Below are 18,248 nucleotides of genomic sequence, written 5' to 3'. Positions count from 1 at the left end.
ACCTGGCCTTCCTATCCTTTAAAGCACAGGGTTTGAACCCTGCACAAATATTGCAATCCACACTAAGGTGGGCCACAACCAAGCACAACACACACACAGAGTGTGGCCATCCGCTGGGGAGAGTTAATGGCCACACACTGTGCAGTACTTAAAGATAAGCTTTTCAGCCATACTAAAGGGAAAGAAAGTCTTAAAAAAGACAGGCAAATACTTTCCTAAAATCACTCACACACAAACCCACGCACCACGCTAGACTAAAAAAGAACACTGGGGGGGGGGTCACCACAGAACAAACTACTCTAACTTTTTATCTAACAACACTAACACTCGATGCCAAAGCGATGGGAGGGGAGAAGGGGTATCTAAACTAATCCAACCTGACGAAGAAAGTGAAAGTTTTTTACTTACAGAAAGTTAAACAACCCACTACTAGCTGGAGCTCAGAAAACACGATGTATAGCAAATCGTGGCAAATGAGATCTGGGGATGGAAGGCAGTGGAGGTGTATTATGGGTAAGGGGAGGAGTCTGGAGCTCGGAGCTGATGCTAGTAACAGTTGCCAGCTCGGATCAGATACGGATTCGTATCCCACAGGTTGAAGACCAAATGAAGTAAACTACTTCAGATGCAGAACAATCAGATTCAATGTGTGCAGCACCCAAACAATAGACATAAACTTTTTAAACCACATCTCTTTCTCCATCTCTACAAACACAGAAAAAACAATAAACACAAACACACACCTAAATTCATTAACTACAAAAGCCTAGCTACATTAACTATCAAACACTCTAACAATAATAACAGTAGAAATATCTGTGTTAATAAAGGAACATTTGTAAAAACTTACATACATGTACACACACACATATATATATATATATATATATATATATATATATATCTTTATATACACATTTATATATATATATATATATATATATATATATATATATATATATATATATATATATTAAACACATTTAAATTTATATTTATTTTTTTACAGAGATAAGGAAAATGCTGGAATAATTTAACACAGCAAACACTAACACAGAGAAAAAAAAACTCTAACAAAAACCTAACTTTCACTAAACACTTTAACACCTAAACTAACTAAACACTAAAACTGGGGTAGAGGATACAAAATAATAATAATGGTATACAAAGCACAAAAGGATACATTGAATGGAGCTTGCAGATTGTGGTTCACTAAGGTTGCAAATGAGATCTTAGCAGAGAGGGGGAGAGCAGGGTACTACAGGTAGAAGAGGCAGCACTCTCAGGCTGAAGACTCTGGAATAGCCAGCTTCTAATTTGAGTCAGATTCAATATCCCATAGGTTGAAGCTGGATGGAAAACACAACATCGGATCATGACTGTTGACAGAACAAAAGCACATGGAGCAGGCACCTGTCTAGCTGACGCCAGGTAAACTGACATCAGGTAAACTGAAGTCAGGCAGGTAACTCTCTGAGCAAAGCTGCCACTCTGGTAATAAGTAAAATTAGAAATGCAAGAACATGTTGTAAGTGCAACTAACTGATATACTTACATGAACAAGAATGTCAGGCTTTAGATCTTTAAGAGAATTCATGTTTCTGTCAGCAACCTCCTTTCAAAAATAATAAATATGGAATTAATTAAATAATTTTATCAATACTTCTTATTCAAATGAAATAATAAAGTTTCTAATACTTTCTACTAAAAGTTTGCACCAATACAACAATAACACAATTTTCTGAACACTGTATTTTAAGTCATGCTTTATTAAAGAATACAGGAAGTTAAGAATATCTTGAAAACAAAGTTTAATCCATAAACACAACTAAAAGACATAATGAACATCTAACATTAAATGAAAATCATAAATGTATTATTTTCAAAGCATATAGGCTATTTGTACACAATTTATGTATAAATTATTGCTTCTTTGATTCACATTGTATATCTTGCCAGTTTTTTTCTACTTCTTCTTTGCATTTCAGAACTGCAGTCTCTAGTCTTCGCACTGAATTAGAGATAGCAGGATTAGTACGCATGACAACCATATCATAAGCCATCCATGTTGCCTGCACTATGAAAAATGCAAGACAATGAAAAGTATATGATGCAGTACTTTTGTACTGCTCTAAAATAAAATGTAGATATCAGCAATATCATACAGAGCTATTTATATCTATCACCATTTTCTCATAATCTCCTTTTTTCAATATATAATGAATCTACTGGTAAAGTCAACAGTTTGACTGAAGAGGAACTAATTTAAAAATTTGTGATCCTTTAAAAAGTCCGTAATAAATAAAGGAAAATGCATAGTGCTGTATGTGGGCTGCAACATAACTGAAAAAGAAGTTATGTACTCACCATAACGTTCCATATGAGTAGTTGTACTTCATTTTTCAACCTTTGGGTTACGGATCCATATCGGATCCGAGCCGGCAACTTTTACTAGCATCAGCTCCAAGCTCCAATCTCCTCCCCTTACCCATAATACACCTCCGCTGAGTTTGCTGAACCTTATACTGATAACCCAACCTGAAAAATTTTTCTTATGATCTATACTGCAGCCCATAGGCTGATCATATGCCAAGGTCTGGGGGAAGGAGGGAGGGATGGGTGAAGACAAATGAAGTAAAACTACTCAGATGGAATGTTATGGTGAGTACATAACTTCTTTATCTGAAGTAGTTTACTTCATTTGGTCTTCAACCTGCGGGACAGAGTCCCCAGCTACCAAACTCCTGGGAGGCCCTCATGGAAGGATATACTGGAGCACCGAGGAACCAAAGGATGCTCCCCTTCTGGGAGTCAAATCCAATTTGTAATGAGACATAAACGTATGAGATGAGGACCAACTAGCTGCAGAATAAATATCATCCACAGACACTCTAGACCAAAAGGCTGCAGACGTAGCCATGGACATAGTGGAATGAGCTTTCACCTGACCTGGAGGAGACATGCCTCTGTCCTTATAGACCTGCAGGATGCATGAAGAAACCCATCTAGCTATAGTGACCTTGCAGATAGGTTTCCCCAAAAAGGGTTTATAGAAGTATACAAACAATTGATCAGATTTACGGAAATTTTTTGTCCTGTGTAAATAGAATCGTAACTGTCTATGAACATCCAACATGTGGAGTTTGTATTCCATCTTGTTAGTAAAATTAGGAAAAAACACAGGCAAATTGATGGTCTGACTGATATTGACTGGTGATGCCACCTTAGGAAGAAAGGATGGATTGGTTCGAAGGGAAACCCTATCTTTGTGAAAAATCATGTAAGGAATTTTGATGGACAATGCCAGTAATTCTGAAACCTTTTTTACAGAGGTAATAGCCACCAGAAAAGCTGTTTTCCAAGATAAAAATGTCAGATCTGCAGTTGCGGCAGGCTCGAAAGGCGGAGTGGCCAAAGCTTGAAGAACCATAGTAAAGTCCCATGGGGTACAGGATCTTTTACCAGGGGGTGTAACAAAAAGGCCCCTTTGATGAAGGCTTTACACAGTCTGGAAGAAGCTACACAGGCAGAATGCTCACCCACATGAAAATGAGAGATGGCAGCTAACTGAACTTTGACAGTAGAAGAACTAGCCCCGTGTTGAAAAATATCAGCTAGAAAATCAAGAATGGCCGAAATAGGAGCCGTGAAAGGGTCTAAACTCCTTTGAGAGGCCCAAAAGGAAAAACGTTTCCACTTGCTGTGATAAACCTTCCTGGTCGAAGACTTATGAGCAGCCACCAAAATAGATCTAACTGATGAGGATAGTCCAGGAGTCCTAGCAATCATGGGAACTGGAGCAGCCAAGCTGTGAGCTTCAGGCTGTCCAGATTCGGATGAAGCACCCCCGAAGGGTGTGAAATTAAATCCTAAATGGGATCTACGATCCAAGGCGGAGCCAGAAGGTGAGACCAAAGGAAGGGAAACCATACCTGACGAGGCCAGAACGGGGCAGTGAGGATCACTTTGCTCCCCAGTCGACGAGCTTTTTGTAGAAACCTCAGAATGAGAGGTACTGGCGGGTACGCATACAGAAGACCGGGAGGCCAAGCATGAACTAGAGCGTCTCTGGGGACTTCCCCGGCAGGGGGTTCAGAGCGAAAAACTTGCTGCACTTCGCATTGGAAGGAGATGCAAAGACATTGCAGCAAAGTTGACCCCACTCGCTGAAGATCTGTTCCGCTACTGACAGATTCAGAGACCACTCGTAAGGAATCAGAATGGTCCGACTTAGCCTGTCCGCTAGGATGTTGGACCATCCCAGAATGTGCGTTGCAGTGAGAAAGCGAGTGGTGGAGATTGGCCATTCCCACACTCTCATGGCCTCGCGATAAAGGGGGTAAGATCTGGTCCCTCCAGACCACTGACATGTTGTCTGACTGAATAGCAATCGTCCCCAGTGGAAGAAAGGCATGAAGGGTCTGCAATGCTAGAAAGACCGCCCTCATGTCTAAGACATTTATGTGCAAGCTGGTCTCTATGGGGGACCATAGGCCCTGGACTGTCCTGCCTGAACAATGCCCTCCCCACCCGAGTTGGGAGGCATCCGTAGTCACTATGGCTTGGGCTGGAACAAAAGGTCATCCCTCCAAAATGTCCGGAGACCACATCCACCATATGAGGTATGACCGACAGACTCGACTGAGCAGAATTGGATATGTCAATGGCAGTTCCAACTGGGACCACTGAACAGCTAGAGTCCACTGTAGAATTCTCATGGGTAACCGAGCACATGGGAGAAGAATTATGGTCACCGCCATCGAGCAGAAGACCCTCAACACCGATTCCACCATTGGGAGATGAGAGTGGTAGATCAGGGAGACATGCACCCTCAAGTTTTGAACTCTCTCCCGAGGTCAGGAAGATTTTGCACTGAAGAGTATCTATCCCGGCACCAATGTATCACCAATACAGGATCTAGGAGAGATTTGGATGCGTTGATTGTGATCCCCAAATGCAGGACAACAGTCAGGAAATAATCCCTGGTTTGGGAGAGTAGACACCTGGTGGGAGCAGTGAGGAGCCAATCGTCCAGGTACAGATAGACCTGAATCCCCTGAAGCCTCAGGTGAGCTGCTACCACCGCCTTCACTTTGGTAAACACCCTGGGGGCTGTGGTGAGACCAAAGGGTAGGGCTCAAAATTGGAAATGAATGACTCCTAGCCAGAAACAGAGGAGCCTCCTGGAGCTTCTGTGCATTTTTATGTGATAGTAAGCATCCTGTAGGTCTAACGAGCACATCCAGTCGCTCTCTTGCAGGTACGGCATGATGGACTGTAATGTGACCATCTGGAACTTCTCTTTGGCAACTGACAGGTTCAGGGTAAATAGGTCCAGAATGGGCGTTAAGTCCCCCTTTTCCCCTTTTTCTTTGGCACCAAAAAGAACCTGGAGTAGAAGCCCGATCTGGACTGATCTGGGGGGACGGTTTCAATGGCTCGTTTTTCTAGCAGCTTGGAAATTTCCTGTGCTGCTGCCTCCCTTTGCATGGGTGTTACGTCCCGGAGGTGTCTGGGAGATTTTGGGGAACCCAAGAAGCGGATAGACTATCCTGTGGATATGATTTGAAGCATGCAGCGGTCCTTTGTTATGGACTCCCATGCCGCTAGGTGCAAGGACAATCATCCCCCGACTGACTCCAGAGTAGAGCAGTCGGGCAACCCTCAGGGTTGCTGCCCGGATCTGTCCAAGAAAGGTTCTTGAGACCCAAAGTTCCTTGGACCCCCTCTGCCTCTGAGCCGACATCCATTCTGTCCCCCTCTGCCTCTGGGGGGAAGAAGAGCCCTGAGTTTACTGGGAATACTGTGACTTCTAGAACCACATCTTCTTTTGCCCTCTCTGGTTCCGGGAAAATGACCTTTGAGGGTTAGAGAAGCGGATCCCAATGGCAGACAGTGTCTTCCTGCCCTTCTCACTCTGGACTAATGTCTCTTTGACGGTCTTAACAAAGAGTGTAGTGCTGGCATAAGGGGTATTGGCAAAGGATGCCTTGAAAGGTTCGGAAAATTGACATAACCTGAGCCAGGCGTTGCGCCTCATGGACACGCCAGACCCAGCCACCCTAGCCGCTCCTTCCATAGCATGTGAAAGGAGTCTCATGGACGTATTACATACTGCTTTTAAAGTGGCCATCCTCGCGGAGAACAAAGCCTTGTCCTCCTGTGACATGGACTTGGGGGATACTCCTCCAGCTCCTTTACCAGGTTGCGTAGGGAGTCTGGTGACATTTGCCAGGTAGTTCAGCACCCTAATTGAAAAGGTAGCTGAAGCGTAAACTCGCTACTCAAGGTGGTCCATCATCCGCGACTCTCGGTCAGGAGGATGGACTGAGGAACTCTCCTAAGCAAGTTCCTTCTTAGTGGCTGCTGCTACCACCATGGCATCTACAGGGGAGCCCTTGTTCCATGCTGGTCTGTCTGGGGGGGGGGGGCTTAAGATCTTATCCGTTTTTTTTGGAATAGGTTCCACAGTGTCCGGCTCCTTCCATGCGCACAAGGTGACCAGATCCACCAAAGGATCCATGGGAGGGGAACCCAGGAAGTAGATGGGCCTGTGCCAAAAGCCTCCATGAACACGGATTCATAAGACAAAGGTTTGGGGGCAGACCAACCTCCCCGTTGGCACAGGATTTCCATGATGTCTCCAAAGGAGCCATGCAGCATCCAAGTCTGTGTCCTCGGTGAGGGACTCGGGGGAGTCCAAGTGCCTCCTCTTGCACATATGCTTGTGAGATACCTCTCTGGTGGGGCTCTCCGGGAGGAGCTCACAAGCCACTTGTTCCTTGGGGGGGAACCGTCTGGGCCACTTCGAGCATGGCTTGTCCCTCTGGTAAAAGGATGGGGACCATAGACAGAGCCGAGGGGGTCTGGGTGGAGTCCGCGGGGGCAGTCAGGGGTCTCGATCCAGTGGAGGGAACCCTTTCTACCACGAACGCCGAAGGAGAGCGAACCTCCTGAGAAACCAATAAGGAGGCTGGTCTCCCCGCATCTGACGAGAGAATCTGAGCTGGGCCCGAGGTGGATGGAGCTCCGAGGGAGGGAACCTGGCCCGACAAATTCGGAGCCGAAGAAAAGGGTTCCACTCCCTCGGATCCGAGCTGGTCAGATCTGATACGCTCCAGGCAGCTGTCGGCGTTGAGGAAGCAGGTACCGTTGGCACCGACCCCCTGACCAAAGCCAACCTCGGATCCGAATACTCCGAACCCGAAGGTCAGATCGGAGAAGGAGACAGAGGTTGGAAAAAAAGAAGTGAGCTCCCCCCTCCTGAGGGAGGGGGGCTGGCAAGACCCCACCTGGATCTGAGTACGGATAAACCTCCTCATCATTTTATCCAGATCCATGTCAGACAAGGATCGGGTGGATTTCAATGAGGCCACGGACTCCAACCTGGCGGGTCGGGGCATCGAGGCCCGAGAAGCTGAACGTGTCTCCTCTGGCTCCAGGGAGAACCTCGGAGATCAGAGCCGAGGGCAGTCACGGATCTGTGGTGTCTTTGTAGGTGAAGCAAGGTCTGGAGACCTCTTTCTCTTTTCTCTCGCCTTTGACTCTTTTTCCCGCTCTCTACCTCTTTTCTGCTCCGCTACCACAGGCTTTGGTACAGGAGGTTGAGTACCAGCCTGGGACGGAGGAGAAGCCAGAGGAAGGAGAGGCGGCCACAGCAGCCGCTGTGACCAAAGCCGGAGATGAGGAAACAGATTCTGAAGGGGGAAGAGGGCCTTTGAGGGGCAACTTGGCCTTCCTATCTTTAATGACACGGGGGTTGAAGCCTGCCCATATGCTGCAGTCCACACAGCTGGGCCACGCTCAAGCACAAAACACACAGTGTGGCCATCCGCAGGGGATATTTTATAGCCACATTCTGTGCAAGCTTTTCAGCCATACTATCTCAGCAGAAAGATAACTTAAGAAAAAAAGGCAGTTTCTTTCTGACTGGCACACGCACATACCCACTCACCACACTCGTACACAGAAAACACTGGGGGGGGGGTGAGGGGAAGCTACAATCTACACAATAGTAAAAACTACTCTAACAATCCTAAAACTCTATAACTCGACGCACCAAGCGAGGGGAGGAGAAAGGGAACCTATACTACACTATCTAACAAAATTCTGAAGAAAAAAGATACTCAAAAAGGTTTTACCCACTTGACTAAATTGGAGCTCAAGAGATCACGATGCATAAGCTATTCACAGCAAACGAGATCTGAGGATGGAAGGCAATGGAGGTGTATTATGGGTAAGGGGAGGAGTTTGGAGCTTGGAGCTGATGCTAGTAAAAGTTGCCGGCTCGGATCCGATACGGATCTGTAACCCACAGGTTGAAGACCAAATGAAGTAAACTACTTCAGATCACTGCTTTTTTTGCCGGTGTTTAAGTAATGCAAGTTAGGGGTACACACCATAAATACATTTATGTGTAAGTATACTTAACATACAGTGGATTTTTCAAGAGAAATCACTGTATAGTACACTTGTGTGAGTTACTCTTACCATAACAGTAGATGTTCGAATTCCTTACTACTGCAGTAGACATTTGGCTAAATGGTAACCTCTTAGTGCAGGAAATCTAGACAAAGCCTAAAATAACAGGGGCACAAGCCATAGAAACAGATAAATATATTAAATATTGCTCTTAGAAACTTAGAAAGTTTCTAGAATAACAGGATTTGTGTTGGAATGCATTTTTCTAAGGGAAATGAAGTCTGAAACTCAAATTTAAGTTATTATTTAGTAACTTCAATAGGGCAGTCACAGTGGTGCAGTGGTTAGCATTGCCGCCTCACAGCAAGAGGTTCTCCAGTTCATTCCTCAGCTGGGGTGCCTTCTGTGTGGAGTCTGCATGTCCTCTCTGTGGTCGTGGGTTTCCTCCGGGTGTTCCGGTTCCTCCGGGTGTTCCGGTTTCCTCCCACATCCCAAAGACATGCTGCAGGTGGATTGGACACTCTAAATTGGCCCTAGGTGTGTGTGTGTGTGTGTGTGTGTGTGTGTGTGTGTGTGTGTGTGTGTGTGTGTGTGTGTTCTGTGGGCTGGCAACTCGACACTGTAAAATTCTACTGCCAATCACGAGCGGACAGGTGATCCGCTGTTGGCTACCTCTAACCGGTAAAAGCCAGAAGAAGATTTAGTAACTTCACTCCTCAGTGATTTGCTAGCAAACAAATTTTATGAGAAACACACACACAAAAAAAAACAGAGGCAAAAATCTGGGCATTTTGCAAATATCTGGACAGTTGAGAGATATGGATACAAAAACTGGTTAGTTTTGCAAAACTCTGGCTCCCTCCCACACCTTCACTCTGATTGCTAACTGAATGAACAGGCCAGTGGAGGGAAATAGTGAAGCAATCTTTAGGACTTTCTTGCCCATAAAGTGCCTACTCATCCTGAACTACAATTATAAAGTATAACAGAAAACCAAAAACTTTAGATCTCAACACTAACTATATACAAAAGAATGGGGAGGGCAGGCTGGTGTGGCTACTATAGCAGTAAACATCTACTGTTAAAGTAAGCAGAACGTAGCTAGGGCAGGGTGAGAGGGGCAACTGTTCCGGGTGTAGAGTGTTGGGGGAGGCATATTCAGCCAATCCAGGTCTCTCTTTAATGCAACATCGGTGTTAAAAAGCCAGTACTGCATTTGCAGTTAAACCTGAGCACTGTAACTTTACAAGTGTGTTATAAATTGTAGCAACTGCTTGCTGCACTGTAGTAAGCAGTTTGCTACAGTTTAAAAAGAAAGAAAGAAAAAAAAAAAAAAAAAGAAAATATCTTTTTTTTAACTAAAAACTGAGCGCTGTAGCTCTCCGTGCAGGCAGAGTATAAACTGCAGTAACTGTTTGCTACGTCTTTAGCAAGCATTTTCTTACAGTTTGAATTTATTTATTTATAACTAAACAATGTAAGAAACTTCTCTGTGTGGAAGATTTTCAGTCCATATATTTCTAGTTAATCACTGTATATTAATCAGATCAGACAATAGTAGTAGAAGTAGCGAACGTAAACTCATCAAGTCAAAAAGTAATAATAGAAAATATATAATTCTACAGCATTACTAAGTATTCGAAAGTAATCCAAGCAAGGCAGGCAATCTGTTTCCAGTCGAAAATCCTTTATTAAGTACACAGACCAATAATATTTTTGATACTCTGATAATCCAAAGTGTATGTTAGGATGCAGCTATTTTTGCATTTGTTATTCTCTGTGGGATTACTTAACATTTTTCTACTGGGGAGGTTGAGTGAAGGTGCTTCAGTCCTTTTCAGTTCTATAATGGGTTCCAGGATGTTTTTTAACATCTGACTTTCATAGCCTCTCACTAGAAAATCATTCTCTGTTGTTCAGGTTTCTCAAAAATGGTTCCATCTCTGTGGTAATTCGAGCTAATCTATAGCCTTGGGATTTCACTACATTATACTTGTTTTTTGTAGGATGTAGACTTTTACTGTGGAGTAATAAATTAACCCTCGTTGGTTTTCTGAATAGATCAGTGGTGATTCTGTTATTGTTGATGTCCTTGGAAATCTGCATATCTAAGAAAGTGGTTGAAGTACAGCCATGGGAAGAGGTAAACTTCAGGAAGGGGGTTGTTTGATTGAGGTAAGTGATAACATCTCCAAGCTGCAAGGTGTCACCTTCCCACACAATAAAGACATCGTCAATAAAACGTAAATAGCATGTGATATGCTGCATGTAGTCTGTGTTGTTTAACACAAAGTCCTCCTCCCATTTGCCCAGGGCTATGTTAGCTATGCTGGGAGCCATGGCAGTTCCCATTGCTATACCAGTTTTTTGTTTGTAGTGTTTGCCATTGAAAGTAAAGAAATTGAAGTCCAGTACAAGATTAATGAGCTTGCTTAACTTTTGCAGTTGTGCCTGTGTACCCTGATTATGTTTCTTAAAAGACTCCATAGCTGCTGTTATACAGTAATTGTGAGGGAGCACAACACCATATGTTTGAACTTTTAAAAGTTCAAAAATGGAATAAAAAAATAAATAAACCAAAGAAACCCCACCCCCATCCCGCTCTTTAAATATACCAACTCCAAGATCGCACTACAGTGCAGAAAAGGGAAATCTTCCCATTCCAACTGTACGGAGATCTCCGTTGAAACGTTCAAACTTTTAAAAGTTCGATCAAATGGTGTCGACCATATGACGTTCGAACTTTTAAGAGTTCGACAACATGATAAAGACCCAATAACTGGACCTGAAAAAGGAATCTAGTTTGTAATACTTTGTAAACGTATGTACACAGGACCAAGCTGTTGCCTCTAGAATGCTTCTATAGTCCACCTCCTTCCAATATGCCTAAAGAGATGCCAAAGCACTATGTGCCTTGATATTGCCTGGAAATGTTTTACTACTGAGGGTACAACAAATGGCAAACATACAGGACAATTACCTGCAAATAGTCTGTCTTGGCAGAGTTTGTCTTTTCATTGTCTCATCATAAGAAATAAGCAGCCGATCTACTTTTCTAACGGATTTAGCTCTGTCAAGATAAGTACAGTTTTGTACCTACCATAAATGTAGATGTTCGAGGATCCACATTGCTGCAGTCCTAACTATTGGGTAGTCCGCTGTCCAGTCGGCCCGAATACCAAAGTATATGGCTGACGTCGGTCAGGGCGCATTAGACTGACGTCAGTACGTCAGGGTACTAATGCGCATGACCGACGTCATATCCTCAGTCTTTTCTTGCCCCAGATGTCAGAAGACCCTGAAAAGATAAGGCCAAAAACCAAAAACTCCCAACATATCTGCACCAAAATATACATATATATACAAAATATACAAAATGAGCAGAATATAACCTCACCTACACAACCACCCCTAAACACAGAGGGGAAGGAGGGAGGGTAAATTGGACTGCAGCAATGTGGATCCTCGAACATCTACATTTATGGTAGGTACAAAACTGTACTATGTTCTTCATTCCACATTGCTGCAGTCCTAACTATTGGGTAGAATCCCAAAGCAGAGGTAAGGGAGGCTGGCAAATCATAAGGAAGCAGGAGCTGATAACATGCCTTGCAAAATAGCTGTGGCAAAACCAGCCCTAGACTTAGAGTAGAGAGGAAGGTGGTAATGCTTAGAGAAAGTATGCACTGAACTCCAAGTAGCTGCCTCCAAAATATCTTTAGTTGCCACCCCCCTTAAAAAAGCTGTTGAAGTGGCAGTAGCCCTAGTGGAATGAGGCCTAATCCCAGCTGGAATCTCCTTGCCATGATGGGAATAACAAAATGCAATGCAAAACCCAATCCACCTAGAAATAGTTTGTTTTGACACAGGCTTGCCCTGAGAACTCAAAGCAAAAGAAACAAACAACTGCTGAGACTGCCTAAAATCCTTAGTCCTGCTCAAATAATAACGCAATTGCCTGTGTACATCTAAAGTGTGCAAAATCTTTTCCCCTTTATTTTGGGGATCTGCATAAAACGTAGGCAAATGAATAGTTTGGTTTAAAGCCACACTAGAAACCACTTTAGGCATAAAGGAAGGATTAGTACGTAATGATACCCTATCCTTATGAAAAATCAAAAAGGCTCAACCGCCATAAGGGCCTGTAACTCAGAAACCCTTCTTGCAGAAGTAATGGCCAACAAAAAGCAGTCTTCCATGACAAGTATTTCAGTTCAGCAGTAGCTGCAGGCTCAAAAGGTTGTAGAGTAAGTTTCTCCAACACAAAATTGAGATCCCAAGCAGGAGTAGGAGCTCTCATTGGGGGTCTTATATTCTTTGCCCCTCTAAGAAATTGCTTGAACAAAGGATGTGAAAACAATGGTGGGTCACAATCATAGTGAGCTGAAATTGCTGCAGCATGAATCTTAATGGAAGAGAAAGACAAACCTTTGTCCAATAACTCAGTAAGATATTGAAGAGCCACACTCAAATTAGGCTCTGAAATCTCCAAATTCTTTGCTGCAGTCCAAAATAAAAATCTCTTCCATTTTTCTGCATACACTTTCCTTGTACTAGGTCTTCTGGCTTCCATAATCACATTTAAAACTTGTTGAGGAAGTTGAGACCTGCTGTCTTTCAAAACAGAATATGCCAGGCTGTTAGATGAAGAGAGTGAAGCTTGACATTGAGCAGACGACCGTCCTTCTGAGACAACAGATGTGGAATCAAGGGTAAAGGCCATGGAGGCTTCTTTACCAGACTCCTCAGTAATGGGTACCAGTGCTGCCGAGGCCAATCTGGAGCTATTAAAATCATCCTTGGCTTGTCTTGTCTGACCTTTAGAAGCACCTTTGGAAGAAGAGGCAGAGGTGGAAACGCATACACATGAAGATTTTTCCAACTGAAAGAAAGAGCATCCACTTTCCAAGCTGTGTGATGAAACCTCTTTGTGCAAAACTTTGGCAGCTGGTGGTTTAGTGGAGAAGCGAACAGATCTATGTCTGGAGTTCCCCAGGACACTGTCAATTTTTGAAATACATGAAGATCCAGTTTCCACTGTGGGGATCCATGATTTGTCTGCTTAACACATCTGCTAAGGAGTTCTGTGCTCGGCAGAAACCTTGCCTGAAGAGTTAGTTGCAAGCTTAGCGCAGTCTCCCATAAAATCATTGCTTGCCTGCACAATGGGTAAGAATGTGTTCCCCTTGTTTGTTGATGTACCACATGACAGTTGTGTTGTCTGTTAGAATCAACACCTGCCCTGGAAGAAGTAACTCCTTGAAAGCCATTAATGCAAACTGGACTGCTAACATCTCCTTCATGTTGATATGTAGATGCTGTAGTCTGGCAGGCCACTTGTCTTGTATCCACTTTCCATTTAGATGAGCTCCCCAAGCAATGTCTGAGGCATCTGTCGTTAGAATTTGACTCGCCTCTGGCGGGGTCACAGAGAGTCCCTTGTTTAGGTGACATTCCTGAGCCCACCACAAAAATTCCTTTTGAATGCAAGGTATTATTTGAATGACAGTGTCCAAATCCTGGCAGTGCTGTGTCCATACATTTTGAGATACCATTGCAGCTTCCTCATATGCAGTTTGGCATTGGGAAGCACCAGAATACAAGATGCCATGAACCCTAAGGCTTGAAGGACTGTCCTTGCAGTCAGCCCGGACTGAAGAGATAGTTGATGGAAGTAACTGGAAAGATTCTTTTGTTTGTCCGGGGTTAAAAAGGCCATCTGGGCTGCTGTATTCAGTCTCACACCCAGAAAGCACATGTCTTGAGAGGGTACTAGACTGGACTTTATTTCGTTCACAGAATACCCTAGGCATCTTAGCACTGCTATGACATATTCCAAATGCTGTAGAAGGTCTTCCTTTTCTTGAGCCAGAATCAGGCAATCGTCCAAGTAAGGATAGATTTGAATTCCTTTTAGCCTGAAGTAAGCTATCACTGGAGCCAGAACCTTTGTGAATACTCTGGGCGCAGTAGATAAGCCAAAGGGCAATGCAGAGAACTGATAATGAGAATTTCCAGCTCAAAACGCAGATACTTTCTGCAACTTAGTCTTATAGGCACATGAAGGTAAGCTTCCTTGAGATCTAAAGTTACCATCCAGTGATCCTTGCCCAGCAGAGGTAAAAGCTGTTGTAACGTCAACATTTTGAACTTGGGAATGTCCAGATAAGTGTTGAGGATAGATAAATCCAAAATTGGTCTCCACGTGTTCCCCTTCTTGGTACTAGGAACAGGCGAGAATAAAATCCTAGGCCCCTTTCTGGCACAGGAACCGGCTGAATGGCCCCTATTTGGAGTAACTGAGAAATTTGCTTGTGAGCCTCTTGTCTTTGTAGAGGAGGAATGTCTGGCATGCCTTTGAAAGGAGGCAAGGTATGGAAATAAAACCTGTAACCGTGGTGAATGATATCCAGAACCCATTTGTCTTGGGTAATTAAATCCCAATTTTCTTTGAAAAGAGACAGTCTTCCTCCTAGAGGTGCCGCCAGGCGAGAAGGTACTGGCAGCTGAAAAGGCAGGTCATTGGGTCTGCTTACGAAAGGACTGACCCCTGCCCTCACCAGAAGTCTGAGCAGGTGAACTCCCTGTCCTAGGCCTAAAAGCACCTTGAGCTCTGCCCCTACCACGTCTAGACCTACCCCTAGACTGGGAATCATAAGCAGGATAAGTCCATCCCTTAGCAGGCCAATTTCTACTAAACTTTGGAGGCTGCACCTGCAAAAAATCCTTAACAGTTTGCATAGACTTAGCCTTGTCCTCCATCTTCTTTAAAACTGCTTCCACAGGCGAACCAAACAACACATCAGACTGTAAAGGAGCATCCAAAATCCTTGTCTTAACATGCTCAGCTAAGTTCTGATCTCTCAACCAGGCGTGCCTACGAAGAACAGAACCAGTGGCAGCCACCCTGGAGGAGGCCTGCACAGCATCAAAACCACATTGCAAGGAATGTTTACCCACTTGTTCAGACACATGAACTAAATCCTGCAACTCTTTACACTCAATACCTTCCAGAGCATCCACCTTAGATTTCAACTGTGAAAGAAGGTAATTCTGATATTTTAACATGTGAAACTGACAATTCAACGCCCTCATGGCTAAAGTGGAAGAAGTATACACTTTCTTTCCCCATCTATCCAAAGCCCTTGCCTCTTTATCAGGAGGGACAGGATTTTTAACAACTGAGGCCTTCACACCTTTAGGCCCCTGAGAGACAGTTTCGGGTCTGCCCTAGGACTCTTAAAAGATACTTATGAGCGTCAGGCACCCTATAATACCTATCCGGTGTAACTGGCGCAGGAGGCAAAGCAACCCGATTCAGGGAAGCCTCTGCAAAAACATCTTCCACCACACTCAAACCAGCAGGTATAGCTAAAGGCCTGTGCTGGGGTAAAACAAGAATTCCCTAAGCCTTTTCCTGGAATCAGAGAAATCTTGACCTTCCCATTTAAAATGCTCCCTCATGGAATGCAGAGTCTCTGAAAATGAAAAATCCTCAGGAGGGGAAGCTGAAGGAGTAGAATCATCCACATCAGAATCAGAATAAGGAGGTACTCCTGCAAGTCTTCAGAAGACTCAGAAGCCTCCGAGCATTGCTCAAAACTCTCAAACTCAGATTCCACCTAGGCCTCTTATCAGGAGGGGCATAGAACCCCTTATCATAGTAATCAAATCCTCTGCCATTTTAAGCATATGTTTCTTAGGCAAAGACCCTGAAGTACTAGGAGAAACCCCCACTGAAGCAAAACTCGGCCTGCCCCTCAAGGAAGCCTTGGAAACAGAAGGGAGGCTCTGACCACCTTAGGAAGAGAGGGAAGAACAGCCACCTGAGAAGACCCCACAGCCTGGCCTTCTCTCTGAGAGGATACATTCTGTAACAGTAAGGTCTCTCCCCGAGACCCCAAAGAAAGACCTGGCAAAACCTCCGGCCCACTGAGCCTCTAAAGAACCGGCGTCTGGGACTGGGTTCCTCCTCTAGGCTTTGCTGTTTTGTCCTTGCGTTTTAGCGGCGCCGGAGCATCCGGCGGCATTTTATAATTACAACGCTTCCCAAACACTAACCTGGCACAGTCTAACCTTCTCTTAATAGTGCGTTTGTTAAATCTAGCACAAGAGCGGCATCCAACAACGTCGTGCTCAGGCCCTAAACAAGGTATACACAAAGTATGGTAATCCCTATGAGGTATCTGTTTCCCACAAGAAATACAGTTATTCACTTTTTCTGACATCCGGTTAAATACTGAGGCAAGAAAAAACCAAAATATTCCCCAACGGGGTACTTAGCCAACTTTGATTCGGTCTGAAACTCTGGCTTCAGAAACTTTCAGAACGCCAACCTGCACTCGCAAAATTGCTTCTGCATCGGACCATGCGGCAAAAAAGACTGAGGATATGACGTCGGTCATGCGCATTAGTACCCTGACGTACTGACGTCAGTCTAATGCGCCCTGACCGACGTCAGCCATATACTTTGGTATTTGGGCCGACTGGACAGCGGACTACCCAATAGTTAGGACTGCAGCAATGTGGAATGAAGAACATCTACTTGAGCTGCCTCTGCAAGACCAGACTATGTAGAATCCTTTCTCCCTGGTTCTGAGGATCTGAACAAAACACAGGGAGACTTGATTGTTTGATTCCAATTAAACTCTAAAATAACTCTGGGCACAAATGAATGATGTGTTCTTAATGAAACCCCATCTCTAAAGAAGACCAGATGGGGCTCACCCAACATGAGAACTTGCAACTCATATGCTCTTCTTGCAGATGTCAGAGCAATGAGTGCAGTCTTCCAAGTGATGTACCATAAATCAGCAAGATGAACTTTTTTCCAGTTAGTCAGCATCCCAGGAAGGAGTCACCTGTTTTCTGGAATGTCCAAGATGTAAAATCCACTCCAGTAACTGTTTTACCAAAAACAGATAAGAAGATGGAGAGTCCATGGGAAGACATGTTGAAATGGCTGGAATATGCATCTGGAGGAAAGTAACACACAAATATTTCAGATCCAGTGGTACTTAATCCCTGATGGGACCCTGGTTACTGGCTAGGCTCCAACTGGAAAATGTTTCCAATTGACTATATAAGATTTCCCAATAGCTAGTCTTCTTGCATCCTTTAAGTACCTACTAAATGTCCTCATGAAACAGGTGCCTAAAAGGAATCAAACTTGAATCATCCAGGCAGTTAGATGAAGTTGTTTGAGACTGGGGTTCCGTGTCTTGTGTGAGTAGGCCCAGTCTGTGAGGAAGCTGATGGTAATTACCCTTGGACAGTTCCATAAGAAGGGAGAAACAAAAGTTATGTACTTATTGTAATGCTAGATCCACACTGTCTTCTTCCATCCAACTCAACCCGTGGGTTATTGGAGTCAGACACAAAGCTGACACCTTAGACTCTTCAGTGCAGAAGCCTGCCTCCTCTCCCAGAATGCACTGCTCATCCTAATTTTCTTCAGATCAAGTTTGCCCTGCATGTCCCAATAAACTAAATGGAGGAAAAAATGTTCTAAGAAGGAGAAAGAGGAAATATTTATGAAGGGAAGATTGAAGCTACACCAGTAGTCCCAAAGACAGGCTTTGGGCTGGTCTGCACAGTCAGGCAGAAGTAGCTCAAAAGGATTACAATTTGAAAGGAAGAACAGCAGGAGGGATAGTTGAGATGGAAAGAAGAAGACAGTACGGATCTAGCATTAAGGTAGTTACATAACTTTTGTATCCAATGTTGTCATTTCTGTCCACGTTAACCTGTGGGATACAGTCCCCAGCCAGTCAAACACAGGTGGCATAAAGAGAGAACATTCTATAAAATGGTGGAGCCAAAGGTTT

At 44.1% G+C, this 18,248-nt stretch overlaps 1 protein-coding gene across 2 annotated transcripts in view; it reads right to left on the bottom strand.

Moving 5' to 3' along the window:
• Nucleotides 1-1,771: 1,771 nt before the first annotated feature.
• The window catches only part of SYCE3 (synaptonemal complex central element protein 3), a 257,571-nt gene continuing 241,094 nt past the window's right edge, over nucleotides 1,772-18,248 (bottom strand). For both annotated transcript variants that reach the window (XM_044084496.1, XM_044084495.1), the window contains one exon: nucleotides 1,772-2,077. In XM_044084496.1, the coding sequence (XP_043940431.1) occupies nucleotides 1,923-2,077 (155 nt within the window). In that variant the 3' untranslated portion in view covers nucleotides 1,772-1,922. The remainder of the gene's footprint in view (nucleotides 2,078-18,248) is intronic.

This window comes from Protopterus annectens, chromosome 9.part0 (genome assembly GCF_019279795.1).
Source record: "Protopterus annectens isolate FY-2018-M chromosome 9.part0, PAN1.0, whole genome shotgun sequence".
NCBI lineage: Eukaryota > Metazoa > Chordata > Ceratodontiformes > Protopteridae > Protopterus > Protopterus annectens.
Note: the sequence above shows the minus strand (reverse complement) of the source record. Positions and strands in the feature narration are given on the sequence as shown.